This window comes from Mercenaria mercenaria, chromosome 18 (genome assembly GCF_021730395.1).
Source record: "Mercenaria mercenaria strain notata chromosome 18, MADL_Memer_1, whole genome shotgun sequence".
NCBI lineage: Eukaryota > Metazoa > Mollusca > Bivalvia > Venerida > Veneridae > Mercenaria > Mercenaria mercenaria.
Window position 1 is genome coordinate 40,615,030 of NC_069378.1, and position 20,998 is coordinate 40,636,027.

The following is a 20,998-nucleotide window of genomic DNA, read 5'->3' on the forward strand; positions in this document are numbered from 1 at the left end:
CTACAGCAACATCAAAACAATCAAAACCAAAAAGGAATAAAAATCCACAATATCATCTGAAGTTTTGTCAAAGACAAAGAAATAAACAAAGGTAAACCACCTATTTTTCCTACATGATTTATGCATTTGATGAAATTGAAAGTACTTTTTAAAATAATTATGATATGTAAATATATAGGGATTATCTAATAAAACATTGTTTGAAATACCATGTGATACCGATCCACCACTCGCATTACCGCTGTCACTGTGTTCTTCTGGAATGGCTGTATTAAAGTGTTCTTTCCATATCTATTAGATAAATTGAACAATTTTAGACAACAGCAATTACTTCCTTTTATGGGCATAATTTCTCAGCACGAATATACATATTTAAAATCGTTTGCTAAAGGGGACACAGACTTTGAAAAGATAGAAAATGGGTTGGGTAAGAAAAGATTTATCAGCAAAAAAATAACAAAAAACAAGGTTTCAGTACATGGTACTGTTTCGAGTGTTATAAACTGTTTCGAGTGTTATTAGTACACGAAGGAATGCTCACCAAAATAAAGAAGAAAAAACACAAATAAGAAAATTATGTTGATTTATATATGACTCATTGTGAACATCCAAAGTCGTTTTGTGAAAATAAGAGTTTGTCCAAACATTTATAAATATCTCTCAAATACTAATTTAAAGAAACGAGTGAAGAAAGTTCACTTTCTTTATTTCCATTTTGCATATAGTAAGCTAAAAACACTAGTTTAGTTTGTTAACAAAGTAGTGGATATGAAAATATATGGTGGTCAAGAAAGGCCATGTTTCAGAACAAAAAGTGTAAATTCTCTTTAATTTATTAAACATTTACGTTACAGAAATTAAATTGTTTGAAATAAGTGCCTAGAAATTATTCCATTATCAATTCTGAACTTGGTATTCACAAAATTCAATGCATTCGAATATTGAAACACATTTAACAAACTTCAGAATATGTATTTTCTAAATCTAACAAAAATCTTAAAAATATGATACGAAATTTGGTTTAGAAGTCAAAATGATGTGAAAACAAGCAAAATGATTTTCAAATCTTATGTCATAATAAAAGCTGTAGAAAGATCCTTTGGAAGCAAAGAATGCAGTCAATAAGAATAGTTGGAATGGAATGTGCAACACCTCTCACGCCCCATAACACCGGCGGAACTCTTTTACACATATGCTGAATGTCTTAAAGGACCATAAAATATACTGCTGGAATGTCATGGATTAAAACTTAACAAAAATACAATTATCCTCACTTTTATGCCATTAAAAATGTGCGTTCGAATTTTTCACTTTACTTTTAATTAATATGTTTCCACGTGTTGAACGAGACTGCTGTCATTCACGTAAAAGAAATCGGGGACAGACAAGTTGTAAAAGCAATAAACATCGAAATGTAATTAACTGATAATGCAGTGTCTCATAATGTAATCTTATCTATTTAAGGTAACCTGGTATATTAGGAAGAAAAACCAAAACCAAGAAGTACTACTGGTATTGCACTAAACATGTTTCTTCTCTATATGAAACCGCGATATCTTGCGTTGGCCGACTTGCACGAAGACCTATGTTTTCTAATAATATTCATAGTACCACATCCTTATCCAAACACTACTGACTACGAGGCGTCCATGACATGAGTATTTTATCAATTTAGGAATAGTTTTTTTTATCTACCCCATCCTCAATTTCTTTAAAATTCACCCCTTCCTCATTTCTGCATGAAGTGTGAAAGCAGCAATCTGCGCGACCTAACAAAGAAAATTGTAAAATTTAGCAGACAATTTCTTTATACATGTATACCACTTACTTGTCCCCTGCCTATATTGTACTGAAATTGCAGAAATTTATAAAAGATACTCCAAAAGGACCAGAAAATACAACAACACTTAATCCAAGACATCTTCTCAGAAGTCATGAGGTTGTCATCTCATAAAGTTATGTTTATTAAAATAATTAAACGTTTATCAAATCAAAATTGTTGTTATATTTTCTGGTCCTTTGCATAGCGTCCACTCAATGTTCATTGGAAATAGAGTTTAAGCCAGCGTTAGGGGACGTGAGGGGTGTTGCACTCTCCAATACCTCTCATGAACAGACTCAGTCTAACCGAGTCTGCTATTATTTTACTTGGTTGCATTCTATGCTTCTAAAGGATCATTTTACAGATTTTATTAAATGAAAGTCATATACAGCGGTTCAGCGGCCAACAGCTAAATCACTAGACCACGACTATCTTAGGGGGTCTTGTGTAACCGTATGGAAAAGCCGTTTTTACAGTGTTAAAACCCTTTTAATGTTTGAAAATATATGCAAGTCAAGTTGTTTATTATAATTTCACATGTAAAGAAGTTGCAGCACCAACTCAAGCCTGCTATAGTAATGTTGCTGTTTCTTTCAAGAAAATGTAAACCAATAGACTGAATCATAAACAATAATATATGAAAGAAATCCACAACAACAACAACAACAATGTAAGTAGTATTTGATGAGTTAAATATTTCTTCTAGAATTAAAAAAAACTGATTGCAGGTGGCTGATTTTAATGAAGTTTCTTAATATAAAAAAAATAATAATAAAAGTTTGTATAAAGTCTCCAGTTATAATTCAGGCGTATATCAAATTACTTGCATGCACCTGTATTTCTTCTCCAAATGATAGCCAAAATATGACGTCTGCACAATATGACGTCTGTACAATTTGACGTCCGCCCAATATTGTTAATTCAAATAAACTACAATCTGATGTGGTGCCCATTAACTTTTGTGAAATGCTAGTTAAATTTGAAATAATTTTTGTATGATTAAGAAAAGTTTGGTTGTCCTAGCATTGATAAAAAATTCATGAACTTAAGAAGTTCATTGAAATTACTGCTTCGAAAAATTCTAAAACAATTAAAAGGAGAGAGGCTTATGTCTTGAAATGTTAAAAAATAATAAATCTTACCTCGAGCGCACAAGATAAGATGTCAAGCGCTCGAGATAAGATGTCGTGTGCTCGAGATAAGATGTCGTGCGTTCGAGATAATATGTCGTGCGCACGAGATAAGATGTAGAGCGCTCAAGAAAAGATATCGTACGCTCGAGATAAGATGTTGTGCGCTCGAGATAAGATGTCATGGGTCATGTCCTATACATACCAACGTACAAGTCCTCTTATTGGCATGAAATTCTATAATCATACCAAATTAAAATAACTAGTCACTGTACCTTTTATTATCCACTATTAGGTGCATTCCGAGTTACATAGAATTCTCTTCATTTGATGAAATGCTCTTGTCTTAATTAATAAAATGTCAATAACATGTAAAAGATTAAGTACTAGACGAGATAACTAAAATAGATAAGTTAATTCTATAAATATTCATGATAAAGATACTGTTCTCCATTTTAATTTCATCTCCCATTTTGTAGAATTATATTAAATCACATTTAAAAGAGTAAAACTTATGGCCTAAAATGTTAATAATTGAACAAAAATAAGTACAAAAAGAAGAAAACTTCATCATCTCTTCTACCCCCACCCACATGGACACGCACACGCACACGCACACGCACACACACATACCTTGTTGTCGTGAAAATTTACTGCTTATTGTACATTTTATTTTCCATCAGACTGGGGTGGTGGATTTCTAGTTAAATAAAATAAAAAGCTCTTGTCTTAAACAAAAAATGTTAATTAATAAAATGTGAAAAATTATTTGCCAGAAGTCACATTAATTTCCTTTCAGTACATCAGTCTCTTTCATATGAAATATTTGTACATTTAACATTGACATGTATAAGCGCATGAAAGCAAGTCAAAGGTGATTCCTAGGTCTAAGGTCAAGGTCACACTTAAGAGATCAAAATTCAAATTCAATAATGACTTTGTCAAGAGCGTTTCTTCTTCGTGCATAGAAGGATTTTGATATAATTTGTCACAATTGTTTACCATCATGAGACGGAGTGTTATTCATAAGAACCAGGTCTCTAGGTCTAAGGTCAAGGTCACACTAAGAAGTCAAATGTCGATACTTTGCCCGGCGCATTTAGTCTTCATACATAGTATAATAGTGTAGCTTGGTACAATTGTTCATTACCATGAGACGTCTGGCGCAAGAACCAGGTCCCTAGTTTTAAGGTCAAGGTCACACTTAGAGGCGAAATGTCAGATACAAGAATAACTTTGTCCGGAACATTTCATGTCACGCACAAAACCCAGGTCCCTAGTTTAGAATTACTTCCCTTTGTTGTTACTATGAATAGCTTATATTGTAACTTTTTTATTACTGACCGTAGGGAAAAATCGAGACCACTTTTCTGTAATAAAAAATGCATGTTACATCCAATTTTAGGTGTATTTTGACCAAGCGCTACCTGGTAATGTTTTTTGTGTTGAATCTTTTTTTAAGATAAACTTCCCTTTGTTGTTACTATAAATAACTTATATTGTAACGCTTTTTTATAATTGACCGTAGGGAAAAACCAAGACCACTTTTTTGTGGTACAATATATGTATATTTCAAATTTTAGGTGTACTTTAAGGTATCTCTAACTGGTAAGGAGTTTTTTGTTGACTTAGAAAAGCAAAATATAGATTTTTTGAGGACTTACTTACCTTTTTTGCTACTATTGTAATCCGGATAGTAAGACTTACTTCCATTGATTTATTTCTCTTCATTTGTAATTTGAGTAAACAAACGAAATCAGTCAACAGACGCTTAATGAGAATAGTGTTGATCGTTGTTGAGATGTATAAGCTGATCTTAGATAAGACGTGAAATACATAAAACCAATTAATAATACCAATAGTTAGTGTTATTTGTACATATTAACAAATAATTAACGGTGATTTTAGCTTCAAATGTAATTAATCTAAATCATTTACGAACCATTTGTCTAAAATCATAGGCCATGAAGCCCAAAGGAAAATTGATATAAGAATAAACAAATAAGGTCTAGCTCGTGTGAGTCCGCCGGTAGATAGACATTTTAGTTAATAAGTGCTGTCATGTGATATATTCCGCTCGGTATACGTTACACTATAAATAGCTTATCCTTGAAACTTTTTAACCTGGTTGTTAGAATTTGATATTTAACTGTTTGATATTACTGTCTACCAAACTTGTACAGAATATGTTTTACTGTAACATCTACATGACGGGCGTATATTGTGATATTTTGGCAGTCTTGTTTTCTATATTTTCTCAGGACACCATTTAAGAAACAAAAGGAACTATTGGTAGTTAGAAACATTTTTTATTGTTACAAAATTTTCTAATTATCCCGTCCCTCCTCCTTAATATGAAAGTATAAAGAGTGTCTCTTTAATTTAAAGAATAACTTCTGGTTTTATATTTGCGTTTGCATTAATATTCAAAGTTTTAAACTGGGTTCATTTTTTCCTATTTGTCCTGATGTCGCTATCAACACAGGCAAAGGGAGGTAATAATACTTTAACAAATTTTCATTTCAGGTTAGTTTTAGCTAAATATATAACTGTGAATGCAAAACTTTGAGAAAAATGTCAATTGTTCTTATATTCATATAATTCCTGAGGAACTGTTTCACATTTTTATACTTATGCTATGTCTATTTTGGCTTAGGCAATTATAAACTTAAAGAGTACATCTACTGAAAATATAATATGTATTAAACCGCAGTGTAATTAATTAGATACTAACGTTTCGAAAACAATCTATTTTACGACCAAAATTTAAAAAACAACCGTTAACTACTCACTGTACCTTTTATCGTCTTCTTGAATACAACTAATGTCCTTATTAGTGAATGGAAGACTCCTTTTTAAAGTCATAATATGTTAATAAAAATGCGAACAATAAGTGCCAATAAATTAACTTCAGTGGTATAAATGACACTTTCTTTGATATCGAAGGTTTTAAATATACGAAAAAGCAGTCAGGGTTATAGGATATGTTATGTCCACTTGCTATATGAGGCCAGATGTTCAATAAAGTTTCAGTGAAATATCTTCATTGGTTCCGGATCTGTATAAGGATTAGAATAATAAAATGCAGTAGTTAGACTTTAAGTTCAAAAGTGGAACTACTTTTGTCAAAATAAAGCATTTAATTTGTAGGACGAAAATTCATAAAATCTGTAAATAGATCCTTTGGAAGCATAGAATGCAACCAAGAAGAATAACAGCGGTTTGATTGAGTCTGTTCATGAGAGGAAATGAAATGTGCAATACCCCTTAAGCTCCCTAGCACCGGCTTAAGCGGAACTCTATTACACATAATATTATCTTGAACAGACTCCATGATCCCAAAGGACCAGAAAATATAACACTGAATCTAAGTACGGGGAGACTTTTAACAGACGCCATACGACACTAAAGATTGCTGTTGTGATACTGAATAAAATTTGTAAAAAGATCTTTTGGATGCATAGAATGCAACAAAAAGAATAATAGCAGACTCGGTTTGATTGAATCTGTTCATGAGAGGTAATAAAATGTGCAACACCTCCCACGCCCACTAGCATCGGCTTAAGCTGAACTCTGTTACATATAATTAAAAAAATATATATGTTTATTTTCTGCTTTTTTTTACGTTTGTCTGTTTTTTGAAAATAACAGTGCAATGGAGAATCTAGTAAGTGTTACCGATTTATTTGGTAATACACGGACCAGTGGCGACTGCGCGAGTGCATGTGTGCACTTGTGCGTGCGTATGTGTGTGTGTGCGTGCGTTCGTGTGTGTTCGGGATTTCGTTGTCTTTCAGACTGAACATTTGGCCTGCTCAGATTTGCAGAACTGTTTAATTCCAGCATTAGTTTTACAATAAATGCAATGACAAACAACGTTGATGTGCACATTTTACTTTGAATTTTTCGTCAGTGCTTCTGGCAACAAATCTTTGTATGACAATGTCAGGCTATACGATCTTTATAATATACCTTACTGTAAGTAGAAATACAATTGTGTAAGACATAATTCTGTCAATGCTCATTGCATGATAACGGAAGTTACGTTTAGGGTCATAGCAAGATACCGGAAGTAGCGTTTAGGCCTATAGTAACAATAAATAGCGGTCCGATGGCAACACTGTCTGATTACGAAACCAAGTGATTTCGAGCACCTGCTCCTCTAACTAAAATACTATCTTTCAAAAGAGAGTGTTGTGTGTGGGTGCTTCACATGTTTGTAATCGACTTTTACATTCATTGGCATTATTTTTTTTTTGAAAATACATAATGTCAACACATTGCAGCACGAAGTCCTCGTACAATATTTCAAATATCACAAAAGAAACCACCATATCAGATTGGTCTTAATAAGTAATGATAAATGTACATGTGTATACCAAACTTATTTCATATATCAGTTTGCAAGAAACAAATATTTGCCAGAATGAATTTTGAATTTTCACTTTTCTAGAGTGTATACCTAAAAGTAATGAGTACGCGTCTTGAATGGATTTTGGATAGGTATACAGAATTATGTTTTCTTGATTTTTCTGATCTTAATATATATTGAATGAATGAATCTTACTAATCATTGAAATCACAAAAAAATAAGACAACTTTATGACAATATGATACATACTAAATTGTCAAAATGTATGACAAGAAGGATGATAAGTTGGATTAGTATTGCAAATTTCCCCTATTTCGAGGTGCATATACTTCATGCAGCACCTTACAGTGTATATATTTCTTTTCATTATTTCGCTTTGCTAGAGGGTAAAGACGTGTTGAGGATTTCAATGAACGTAATAAATGTTTTACAAAGAAGCTTCTTTAGCAAGGCTACCGTAATAATAAATCACGTAATTCCTTTACTTAATTTTACAATTGTAATTCAGATTTGGCTTTAAAATTTGATACTGAGTAGTACTTTTAAGGCACTTTTGCGAAAATTAGTAACTTCGTCTGGGTCATGACTGATTTTACAGAAACAACACCAAACAAAGTCTACTGGATGCAATTCAGCAGTTTCTGCCGTACACTAGAAGACCTTCACCTAATGACATTGCAAATAATATCAAGCCTGTCACTCATTTAGTCCTCAACACCCGCATTAATTTAAGTGAGAGGTTGGGAAACCGTCCACTGTTTCCAAATATAGTCATTCTCATACCTGCAAGCGATCTTGGCCACGAACGTTTAAATAGCACCATTACATGGGCAAAGAACCTTCATAAGAAGTATAATCAGACAATAATTATTGGCACTGGAAATATTGACCTAAGACAGTTGGAGATCATTGCTTTCTCTAGAACATCAAGTCATGAATCTTATTTGCTCATGATATGTAAGAGAAGTAATAAACTCTGTGACAGATATGCCGGTTGTATTGACTTAAATGATTTCAAAGGCGTCCAGCCACCACGGTTCAATTATCCTGCAATACCCACAAACACATGGCAGTGTAAAACACAAGTTTAAACTTTGTTTAGGCTTACAAAAAGGGAATTATTTGCTACCACAAATAATTGTAAATCAGAAGAATTGTTTCAACAGCAATGTAAAATTGAATTAATTTGATGGAACCAAAATAAACAGCGGCGAAAGGCACAACGACGTAAAAGAAAGCAATCCTGCATTTTTGGGTAAAACACGTGTTTTTCTTGCCGTATTACCCTCCAAGAATTTGCCGAATTTCAGGGTTGGAACGGACCTTTGCAAAAACTGCTTAGAGTTTCAGAAAAACACTGCCTTGTGTTTATAGCCCACTATCTTGGCTTGAGCCTTGTAAAAGAATTATTCGAATCGGTCAAAAAATGAAATACTTACGGCGTTTTTAAGTTTTGAATCGACGGATTTGTTTATAAATTTTCTTGCCGTAATATCCGAAAATGACGTCAAAAACCACGTGGTATGTACACACTGATAGAGGGCATGAAGTGAAATCGTTATCATTATATCATTCAGAAGCCACATGTGTGCAGTCCTCGCTACTGATTTCTTAATTTTGAAGCTTCACTTCATAGCCTCTATCCTATACATAAAACTTAAATGATAGGTACAGTGAACAGCTTTGAAAACGCACATGTAGTAAGACCTCTGTATTTCATGTCTATAAGTTATTGGTTTCACTACGTATAGGATAGTGTCTTTGATGTGAAATCACTTACTTCATGGTCTCTATCCGACTTAGTGTTTTTACTACTTTTTCAATACAGCTATTGATTATATCACCCGCTTCATACCTCTATTCATTGATATTGTATACTTTGTACACTGTTTCTGAATAACTATTGCGAAAATTTAAAAATGCCTTGTATATGAATGGTAAACACTAAAATGTATAGCTGAACTTAACATACCGTACGAGTTACCTGTCACACGGTTAAGTTATTGTTTTTTTGCCCTCGGGGTAAATAATTAAGCGAGTCTGAATTATTATCTATCTATCTTCCGTGACTGTCTAACCCTTTAGTAGATACGTTCGTGCGCGTCAAGCGACAAAGATTGTTTGTAGAAAATAAAATAAAAGCGGGCCAAAATAAAAGGGAAAGGAAAATTCTTTAATGATTTAAAAGATAAAAACATTGGTGAAGAGCAAGGTTATGGTGAATTGTATTCAATGTTGCAAACAGCGGTATTGAACTGCTCAAAGGTTGGAAGAAAGGGAATGTCGGGCGGGAGATAATTCCATTGGACTATAGTCCTGGGGAAAAAGGAGTATTTGTAGTAGTCGGTGGTTGCACAGATTAACCTGTAAGACACTTGGTTGCCTAGTAAGGGGTATGAGATAATCTTCCATGGGGATTGCAACCAGCTGTTTTGAGTTTTTATACATAAGTGGGAGTCGAGAGTCAATGCGCAATAGATCTAGTCTGCGCCATATTAGACTGTATAGCATGTCAGTGACACTGGAGGTACAACCAAAGTCAGACGTAGCCCAACGCGTTACCCATCTTTGGGCCGCTTCCGCTTCTATTTGGTCTATTTGGGTTTATGTGTATGGAGACCAGACCAGATATTCCACCTGTGGTGTGTCGAGTGTCTGATTTGACATGGACTTAAGGGATTTGAAGTTAACCTTTATATTCCTGCAGAGGAAACCTAGAGTTTGATTTGCCTTTTTGGTTGACCTATTAATGTTGTGCACTGATTTGACAAGGTCATTTACAAGCATATTTAGTTGTGTCACACGGTTTTTTTTTTCTCGGTCTATCATCGGGACAGCGGCTGATAACCACACAATGATAGGATTCAGAGACTGCATGGGCCGCTTCCGGTCAGCCACCAAAAAAGTACTAGGCGAATCATTATATCATTGGTATGTCACATATATGCTAAAATTGTTTAAGTTTAAGGACAAATTAAATGAGATAATTTTAGCCGCCATAATACACTCTTCCATCGTACGCATTTATTAGTTTGAATCTTACATGATCTCTTTAACTTTTCAAATTTAAAATGTCAATAATTAAGATTGTTTTCTCCTCGAGCTCCAAAGAGGTAGATCTAAAATTCAACAGATTCACAGTTCAATATATCTTAGCTATCCAAACACCTAATGACAAAATATTTCTAGTCCATTTCACAAACATCAAAATCTAATGACCCAATTAACGTGTAGAGAACCTCAGAACCGATATCGAGGTCGTTCCCAATGGCATACATGTACATTGGATCAGACGCCATTTCAAGCAATAATGACGTCATATTGATATTTGCATCGATAGAAATAGTAGCCAAAATAACACCAGTATCTTTTAGACTTTTCGCTTCTGTTAACACTTCATGCTGGTTCTCGTTTTCAAGATTTCCGCTGGTAACCAGTAAAGCCAACTTTCTAGTTTCTGTCCTTGCCCCATTTGAAGACCGGAAACCAAACTGTCGCAAATGTTTCAACGCGTTTGTAACATTTCCGCTTGCTGAAGATTGTCTCATTCCGTTAAGTTTGATAATCATATCCGGCGCCGAAAAGTACAGATTAAACGGAAAAACGTCCTCAACCTTGTGTGAAAAATGAGACAGGCTGACGTGTATGCTGTCTGCTCCAATTGGAATTGCATTCAGAAGAACCCCTAGAGCAGAAATTTGTTCATGGTAGTTGACGGGCGAGATATTGCCAGAACTGTCGACAATTATAGCCACATCACTAGTACTGTGATAACAATCTGAAATAATATATCGAAATGTATCGCATTTTGTACGTATATTTTAGTACCGTCGAAAAACTATTATGGGGTATCAAATTGGATAAATCAGTGTCGTTAAAATTTTAGTTGTAATTCTTATACAAAGTTCATACGAAATTGTTATTTCAATAGCAATTATAAATAAACACGTTGTATTTACATTTAACGTAAGGTACGTGTTATTGTTACAAATAACAATATTTTCATAATAATAAGTTACTATTCTAAATGAAACTGGTTTTAAAATTTACAAGAAACAATTAGATCAAATGAAACATAATATTATTAGAAAAAGTTTTAGTTTACATGAAACAACAATAATCTGATAATGCAGCAAAGATCTCTTAAAAATGCCGAAAAAAGGGAACAAAACGTATTTTCAAAGCAAAACCTCTTTTTTTGTAATGAGTAGCGTAAAAGTACCTGGGCACTCATCCATAACATGCGCTTTTAAGATGGCATTTACAGCGTCTTTGCTGCTGGCTGGAAATACTCTCCTCCAGAGACTAGCTATATCAGCCAACTCTTTGTGGTTGATTTGGTTTCCAATGGCAACGGATATGACATCAACCCCAGTCTTTTTCAGTAAATCCGCCTGTAGTATTGTATCAACAGGGTCTGATGAAAGCCCGTCACTTAACACAAGGACATATTTATATACACCGTTTCTGGCACCTTTAGCGGCAGTAAACACTTGTTCCCGTATAGCCAAAAGTCCCTTTCCAGTAAAACTTGGGCCATTATCAAATACAATAGAATCTATCGCAGACATCATTTTAGTATCATCTGAATAACTATCTAGGTAAAAATACACCTTTGCATTCAGTGAAGCTGTGACTAAAGCAATTTGAAAATCATTTGGTCCTATTGGAAAATCAGATATAAAATCCTTCACATACTGCTTTTGGTTTTCAAAATCAACGCCATCTTGACTTTTTGAGGTATCCAAGAGGAAAACGACATCAGCGCCAGTCGGAAACTGGGGTTTACACATATCTGAAAGTTCCATTAAAAGTGGTTAACTTATACATAAATTTTTACGCGAATTTACCCCGGTAGCATAGATTATCATAAGATCATTTAAACTTATTGCTTTAAAATTGTACGACTCAAATCTTAAAAGGTCTTTCGTTAATGAATTATGGCTATAGCTGATGAAAGATAACTGGAAGGCGTACAAAACTTTTCTTGAATTATTTAAAGAAACATTTTTGCTAACTTTTTGTAACTCTGACGATAAACGTATAAGCATTAGTTATAAGTCTGTGTTATCAATTATCATTTTTACCCGAAGGTAGGCCAGATTAGAATATTACATGAAAATTATACGGAAGAAAGAATATTATTTTTTTTTGTACCAGCAAACTGAGAACTTGCTTAATTTCATTTTACCGTAAGCAAATTTGTCTTTTAATTTTGCGGAGATTATGGCATTTTTGTTCTATAATTTATTAAAAAATGGACATTCCTTCTTGATTTCGTTATTTCAATTATCTGAGTAAAATGAAAGAAATGTTACACATTTAATTCTAATTAAAGTCAATACATTAAGCATTAAGAAGACCTGCATTTCCATTTTTTTTTCTAATTGAAATTGTAAATGGATTTATAACTATACGACATTAAACATTGTAAAGTTTCATACCAATTTCACAGTTTATTCCTGTATAATCTTCTGTGCATGTGCAAGTATAGCTGTTCAGATGGTCATGACAAGTGCCGCCATTTTGACAAGGGTTGCTGTCGCATTCGTTAGTCTCTACATCAAATATAAATGTCATATTATACCAAAAAAGGAGAAAAAGTTCCCTATTGTAGGGATAACACATGTTTTTTTTCCGTGTTATTACAGAACCGAGGGGTTGGTTTGTGCCCTAGCCGGTAGGGAAACGAGTTACACTTCTTATAATTTGGAGTGTATTTTCCAGATGGACCGTTAGTCATAATCAGTCGTGTATTGTAAATTGATTATAAGAGCCGCGCCATGAGAAAACCAACATAGTGGCTTTGCGACCAGCATGGATCCAGACCAGCCTGCGCATCCGTGCAGTCTGGTCAGGATCCATGCTGTTCGCTAACAGTTTTTCTGATTGCAACAGACTTTGAAATAGTTTGAATGTTTGAAACTTCACACACTTGTTCACTTTGATGATCTGACATGCAGTGTACAAATTAATAACCACTTTCTCGTGGTTAAGTTGTTACCACTGGCTGGAATGAATTGAAACACACAGTTCTGCGCTGTATAGTGTGATGTATAGATTCCATATCTACAGTTTGCTATTCTCTAAAAGTTATGTCCCTTATTTCAACATAATATTTTACAAGGCGTTTGAAAAGCCTTGTATAATATTATGTTGAAATAAGGGACATAACTTATCCTCAAAAAGCTGTTGTTATTCAGTAGGAAACTTTTCTGATTAGTTTCCACGTTCATTTATGTTAATTTCAATGTGTGTCGTTTTAAGGAAAAGGCTGGCAGAGGTTACCATTTAAAGCCGCGCGTCTGGCACATACGGTCCTGGCGTATTAAACTGTGTGTGCTTTTCATTTTGAGATATCGCTTAACTACAAGTTCGACCCGGAGGGGCACCTAGGTTCTTTCTCCACAATCAAAAGCTGGTGTTGCTATATGACTGATAAATGTGTCGCTGTGACGTTTAACCTAACAAAAATACAATTTCGATTTACCCTGCAAAAATCGTGCACTGATATTTGTTATAAAATGCATGTGTGCCATTTATGGCAAGTATACGGTGCCCCTAAAGTGACATGTTACACACTTTTTTCCAATTAGGTAATGTGAGACTTTTTTTTATTTCGTTTAAACGAAATGATTTCGTTAAAACGAAATGATTTCGTTTAAACGAAATAAAAAAAGTCTCACATTACCTAACTGGAAAAAATGTGTGTAACATGTCACTTTAGGGGCACCGTACAAGTAGATAGAAGGCGGTAGAACAGATTTTTTTCGTAATTTCACAACAAACTGTCAGAGTGCATGTTGCAAATATAAAAGTTACAAATATCAAAGATTATAAAAAGAATTTGTAAATTTACAGGTTTTGTTCAATATAGTAGATCTATATTTAGTTATATGCGGCACTTGGTTAAAATTTATATTATTTTCTTGTATTTCTATAGATTAGTTAAAACAGTAATTAATTACCTGTTTCACAATTTATTCCCTCGTAGCCTGCTTGGCACGTGCATGTATACGTCCCAATCCCATCTGTGCATGTGCCATATTTGCATGGGTAACTCAAACATGCATCATCTGAATATAACAGTAATGATTTTTTTTTAAATCTGACTAGATTGTTTTTAGCACGTTTCTTTTCATCAATCTAGTATGTGCTGTCGATTAAGGTGGTTCTGAACGTTCAGATCTTTTTTTTTTACATTGTAGAATTTGATTACACCTTGACTTTTCAAAACGTAAGAATATATTTAGAAATTTTTGCATCGTATGCACTGCTTTTGAAATTTGGACCTCGCACACGCTTTTTTACCGAGAGTCTATGGGAAATGTCACAATAGTGAACAGAAGTTTTTCTACACTTTAAGGAAACGTCTAAGAGCCGTAACCATGGCAGAGTGGTTATGGTCTCTGACTTCAAATCACTTGCCCCTCATCGATGTGGGTTCTGGCCTCAATCGGGACATTGAATTTTTCATTTGCGGAAGCTATCCAGCTGGCTTACGGAAGGTCGGTGGATCTACCCAGGTGCCAGCCCGTGATGAAATAATGCACGGAGGGGCACCTGGGGTCTTCCTCCACCACAAAAAAAGGAAAATTGCCTTACTGTGTCGATGCGACGTTAAACCCGTAAAAAGAGTCGTTAAGAAACATTTATTGTATAATATAGAGAAATAGAATGAATAGGTCTGTCTGCTTTAATATATTTTGCCCATGATAAAAAATATCTACTTTAAGCAGATTTTGACACATTATTTGAAATTATCTAACGTGCCAAAGTTTTTGACTTCGTACTTTATATTTAGAAAAATAGCAGCGTTATCGTTTTTTTAAGAAAAACAATACTCACATGTTGCCAATATTCATGAAATGAGTTTCGTTCCCGTATGCCAAGCCAGTTCTGCATTATCCGGATAAATGACGTTACTCCATTACTTCCGGTTCAAACGTAAATGAATTTCAGAACCCAAATCCCTTGTGAAAAATAACTAACCTGTACATGTGGTTGTCCAGTGTACAGGGCAAGGAACTGATAGATAGCAAATCATTCCTGGTCCACAATGAGTTCCTTGCGCATGACAGTAATGTTCACGATCACTTTCTTTCTAAAATAAAAAATAAAGATGCACTTCCAAAGTAGGATGCCTTCTTCTACACAATGTCTGATATTTGAATTTATGTATTAAATGTGTGTTGTTTTTTTTCAATGAATTTTTGAAGCATTAGCGTGAAATATATCTCGTAATTTCGAAGTAAAATATTTTTTCACTGGTACAGTAAAATTTTGTTGAAACCATTAAAAAAGGCGTGGAATTTTTACACGTTAGTATCAAAATATGTTTCACATCGGAACAACAGATTTTACATTTTCACTGGCGGTTAAGCCAATGAAAAACATCAACTCTGGTGAAAGAACTTTCGGTGTTACAATAAAAAAAGACATATCCTTTGTATATTTTATAAACAAAATATTTTGTTTCATTTCTTGAAGTAATGACGCAAAAACAAAGTCATAGAGTAATAATACTTATATGCCGGAATAAGGTATCAGAAACAGCGCACTATTTTTGCCAATTCTTCCGCATACTTGTAATTATGAATCAAAGTGCATATAGGGTGTAAATTAGTTAAATTGTATTATCTATATTTTAAATCATTTACGGGTTTAACACGTTGGGAAAGGTATTATCCATACCATTTTCAATGTGAGTCAGAATATTAGCCATAACATTTTGAAATGATAATTGTATGAAATAAGAGCTAAAATTCTTTATTCAAAACACTGATTGCTAGAAACGAGTAAGCCCTGGCGTTCGATACCGCTCTTGCGTTCGAGTCCTCTCCTGCGTTTGAATCAGACCTGGCGTTCGAGTCAGCATTGGCGTTCGAATCCGCCCTTGCGTTCGAGACCGCCCTGGCTTTCGAGTCCACCCTGGCAATCAAGTCCGCCCTGGCGTTTGAATCAACCCTGTCATTCGAATCAGCCCTGACGTTGGAGTTCGAGTCCGCCCTGGCGTTCGGGTCAACCATGGCGATCGAGACAGCAATGTTCGAGCGTGCGCTGTTTCACAGTAAACATATATACAGCGTCATGCACTGTAACTTTTTCAAAGGAACACCTACACACAGTTAGAATGTACTTACAGAACACGCTTGCATATTACATTCACAGCCTACTTCATCACTGATACAATCTATAGGCCACACTTTGTTCGTGCAATCGACTGCCCGCCGACCTCTGTGAACCTTGATAAACATCCTCGATTGCTTCTCCGTGATGAACGGATAGGCTGTCTGTTGGTAGCAGTTTGGCGGCTCGACGTAACCTTCAGCTGTATTTATCAAATATCTATGTCACAACATGTTTGCAAATTGTGTTGATCACAACAAAAAGTGAAATGAACAACATTGTACTCATTTATAATAAAACTCAATTTGGTACAGTCAGTTGAAGTTTGGCAGATTTCGGCCGAGTGCTCATTCTGTCAAGCACATGACTTTAAGTTTTCACACAGGGTGTGATTGTAATGAATTCAAGAAAATGAAATACATTTACATTGGTGTCAAGTGTAGATAAGCTTTATGTGAAGCAAATGCCCAAGTACCATTTTGAGACTGATACCCGCCAGTGGGTTATTTTTATCATGCGATGTAGCCATTATAATGTCATAAAGATGCACTAATATTTTTTATCAAACAATAATTGTTGTGAAATAAGCACAATGAGTTTTTAAATATCAACATCTCCATCAGCTATGTTAAGATAATGTCATATTCTCAATCTGGAAGTCTTGCGTCCACACAGTCAAACGACTTAAACCCAGCAAGCTTAATAGTACTGAACTATAGAATGGTCAACAACACAAACTATATATAGAAAAAATATTTTTTTGTGTGTATTAACGTTTACAGAAGCCCAATGCACATTTATCATATCGAAGTCAAGTGCGTTTTAGCTCGACTATTCGAAGAATAGTCTAGCTATTCTACTCCACTGGCGTCGGCGTCGGCGTCACACCTTGGATAAAGTTTTGCATGCAAGTACATAAAGCTATCATTTTAAGGCATATAGCTTTGAAACTTATTTTTTCTTTTTCTAGGTCAATTACCAACCTCACTGGGTCAGGTTCCATAACTCTGACGTGTATTTGGAGCAAATTATGCCCCCTTTTGGACTTAGAAAATCCTGGTTAAAGTTTTACATGCAAGTTACTATCTCCAAAACTAATGCAGATATTGAATTGAAACTTCACATGTGTCTTCGAGATTATAAAACTAGTTGATAGCATCAATTCCCATAACTCTGACCTGCATTTTAGCCAAATTATGTCCCCTTTTGGACTTAGAAAATCCTGGTTAAAGTTTTGCGTGCAAGTACATACAGCTATTGCTAAAAGGCATATAGATTTGAAACTTATTTTTTCTAGATCAATTACCAACCTCACTGGATTAAGTCCCATAACTCTGACATGTATTTTGGGCAAATTATGCCCCCTTTTGGACTTAGCAAATTCTGGTTAAATTTTTACATGCAAGTTACCATCTCCATAACTAAATTAAATGCAGATATTGAATTGACACTGCACATGTGCCTTCGAGGTTATAAAATTAGTTGATAGCATCAAGTCCCATAACTCTGATATGCATTTTGGTCAAATTATGTCCCCTTTTGAACTTAAAACTTTTTTGATATTTTAACATTTTGGGTAATATTTTCCTGCTTCTGGGAAAATATTTCGAATAGTCGAGCTTGGCTGTCTTACGGACGCTCTTGTTGTCTAGGTAATGACATTTTATATAGTCTTTCAAACATGAACACCATATCTTACAACCCGCAGGTAGAGCGTCGGTCTACGGGTCACGGGGTCGTGAGTTCGATCCTCTGGCTGGGCGTATGTTCTCCGTGACTATTTGATAAACGACATTGTGTCTGAAAACATTAGGCCTCCACCTCTGATTCATGTGGGGAAGTTGGCAGTTACTTGCGGAGAACAGGTTTGTACTGGTACAGAATCCAGGAACACTGGTTAGGTTAACTGCCCGCCGTTACATGACTGAAATACAGTTGAAAAACGGCGCTGAACCCAAAACAAACAAAACCATATCAAACATATTCACCCGCGGCTCAGCCACTCCTGAAAAGTCTGCATCTGGTGTTCATTCGTGAAAGATATTTGAATCAAACAAATGTCCTCTAAATATCAGTGTTAATATTCAAACTTTGTTATGATTTCATACAGCAGTGTTCAATAATTTACTGATGGGTGGATATGCGCTTTGGTTATATGTACATTTTGAATATAACATACTTTAATATTTCAAATGCCCGCCCGTGATGAAATAATGCATGGAGGGGCACCTAGTGTCTTCCTCCACCATCAAAGCTGGAATGTCGCCATATGACCTATAACTGTGTCAGTGCGACATTAAATCCAACCAACAAATATATATATTTCAACATATTTTTATTTTCTATACTATTATTATGCACCAATAAAACCATGATTACTGAAATATAGATTATAAATGGTGAAACTTATTACATAAATTTACAAATACAGGTTTATCTCGTCCAGAGAGAGTGGTCTACAGGTTCTCACGGCACTTTTATCCAACAGAAAATGTTACACAGCCAAGATTTAAAATAGAAAGACATTTACTTACCTACTGCAAACGTTAACATCATCGGTAAGACATAACGCGACATAAGTAAGTCCCGATTCATTTTAATAAGAATATTAGCTTTCTTTAATCGTTGGTAATTTTTTACAAACGATTATGTTGGAGTAAGATCCTACAAAATTGTTTTATTACATTTATCGATCCGTTTGTAAATACCGGTACGTTGATTTGTTGAAAACATATCATTTCAATAACAATCATGAGACTTAAGTTAATTTATGTTCTGTATCGTGAAATCTTTTTTTTTTTGTTTTTTTCATGTTTAAACAAATTTTATTTGTCTTTTTTACGAACTTCATACAGCTACAATAAAAGTGAACTGAGGCCCGGTAAACACTAACCAACGTACGGGTGAATATAGAATAAAGATTGAACTTAGAGATAATACAGTTTATTGTTAGCATTTATATCCCTATCTATTCTTCAGATCCGTTATTGAGTAATAACTGAACTATTTAGTAATTAAGTGATTATGTACATTTTTATTAAAAGAAAATAAATAGATGTAAACCGAATAAATAAATTATGCTATTCTAAAACTGCAAGCTAAACTAAATAATATTTTCATTGAATTTAAGTTTTTAAATATTTTATTGTTATGACGTTTGCTACAAAAACAAAACAAAACATAAATAAATGAGCCGCGCCATGGGAAAACCAACAGAGTGCGTTTGGTACCAGCATTCTCGCAGTCTGGTCCATGCTGTTCGCTAACAATTTCTCTAATTGAAATAGGCTTTGAAAGCGAATGCGCAGACTTGTCTGGATCCATGCTGGTTGCAAACGCACTGTGTTGGTTTCTCGTGGCGCGACTCAAATAATGTTTTTCTCTGATAATGTCTCTTAACATAATTCTCAAAGTTATTTGATTACATTTAAGAAATCATTTATAGCAAAAGAGTGTTTTAACACTAGGGGTTAATGCACGATGGGCGGTTGTACGTCGGGCGTAATAATTTCACGAGGGGGCAGTCCGAGTGATATTATTTGAACGATGTATTACCTCCCGAGTGTATAAATAGTTTTAAAACACTATTTTGCTATGAATTATTTTGATTCTAATATGCCCTGAATCTAAAACTAGATAAGATATAGTATTGCTCTTTCTTGGTCGGAACAAAAGCATTGACGTCACCGCAAGTTAAACGTGACGTTATTCTAGCATAAGAGTGTTTTAACAGAGAAAAGCCTATTAGAATTTCAAATAAACAATGGCTTAAGATTTTCAATGATGTCATGTTAAAGACATCATGAATTTAATAAAGAATTCACGTAAACCGTAGGCCATTTCACAATTTCTCTGTACTTAAAGTGCAAAACGGATAATATTTCTTACAGAAGACACGAAATGGCAATGGTTCTTGACAAATTTTCCCTCAATTTATGATGAAAATTAAGTGCACAAAGCTCTGACCCATGAAGAGGTGGTCGTAAAAAATTAATTGTATCATTTTTTAACGAAAAATACCCAAAATTTGCAGCTTATAGATTCTACCCCAACATTTAGTAAACAGTGGATTTGAGTTTCATCAATTCGGGCATTCATTTTTATTGCAATAATACAAATATGCTATGTACGGAATTTTCATATCTAAAAACGTTTCAGAGACCAACACTTTAGATCACAGCGCCTTAGGGTTGTTTTTCTCTAAAACGAGACACCATATCGTCATATACTTACAGGCTAAATGGTTACTTTTTTCATTTGGAGCAAAACGGTATAATAAGGGTTGCATAAAAACAATTCCCTGAATGCATTATGGAAACTACTAATTTACTGGAAGTTTGAAAATCATGTTAACTTGTGCATTTTACTGGTCTGCTATTTATAAATCTAGATTCAACAAGTTTCATTAAAGGCGGAGGGAGTGGGGCTAGGGTAATGGGAATCAGGTGGGGAAGTATAGAACTTTGAATCAGTTATCCGAATCTCAATTACAGACTTATTTAAAAGAAAGTTATAAATCACACGTTTCATTCCGACGATTTTCAA

At 34.5% G+C, this 20,998-nt stretch overlaps 1 protein-coding gene across 1 annotated transcript; it reads right to left on the reverse strand.

Annotated features, from left to right (window-relative positions):
* Window positions 1-10,328: 10,328 nt before the first annotated feature.
* On the reverse strand, window positions 10,329-19,290 carry LOC123538699 (collagen alpha-4(VI) chain-like). The gene is made up of 7 exons (XM_053530546.1): window positions 18,988-19,290; window positions 16,468-16,655; window positions 15,317-15,428; window positions 14,293-14,400; window positions 12,769-12,882; window positions 11,547-12,119; window positions 10,329-11,102 (listed from the first exon to the last, which is right to left on the reverse strand). The coding sequence occupies exons 1-7, from the start codon at window positions 19,046-19,048 to the stop codon at window positions 10,510-10,512; spliced, it is 1,749 nt and encodes a 582-aa protein (XP_053386521.1). The 5' UTR covers window positions 19,049-19,290; the 3' UTR covers window positions 10,329-10,509.
* Between the last annotated feature and the right edge of the window lie 1,708 nt (window positions 19,291-20,998).

Bases quoted from the DNA above. Each gene is read 5' to 3' on its own strand.
- LOC123538699 (XM_053530546.1), bottom strand. From the start codon at position 19,048: ATGAATCGGGACTTACTTATGTCGCGTTATGTCTTACCGATGATGTTA. The intron at 14,401-15,316 runs GTTAGTTATTTT...TGTTATATTCAG, and splicing joins CTGGACAACCACATGTACAG to ATGATGCATGTTTGAGTTAC. The intron at 12,120-12,768 runs GTATGAAACTTT...TGGAACTTTCAG, and splicing joins AGGAATAAACTGTGAAATTG to ATATGTGTAAACCCCAGTTT.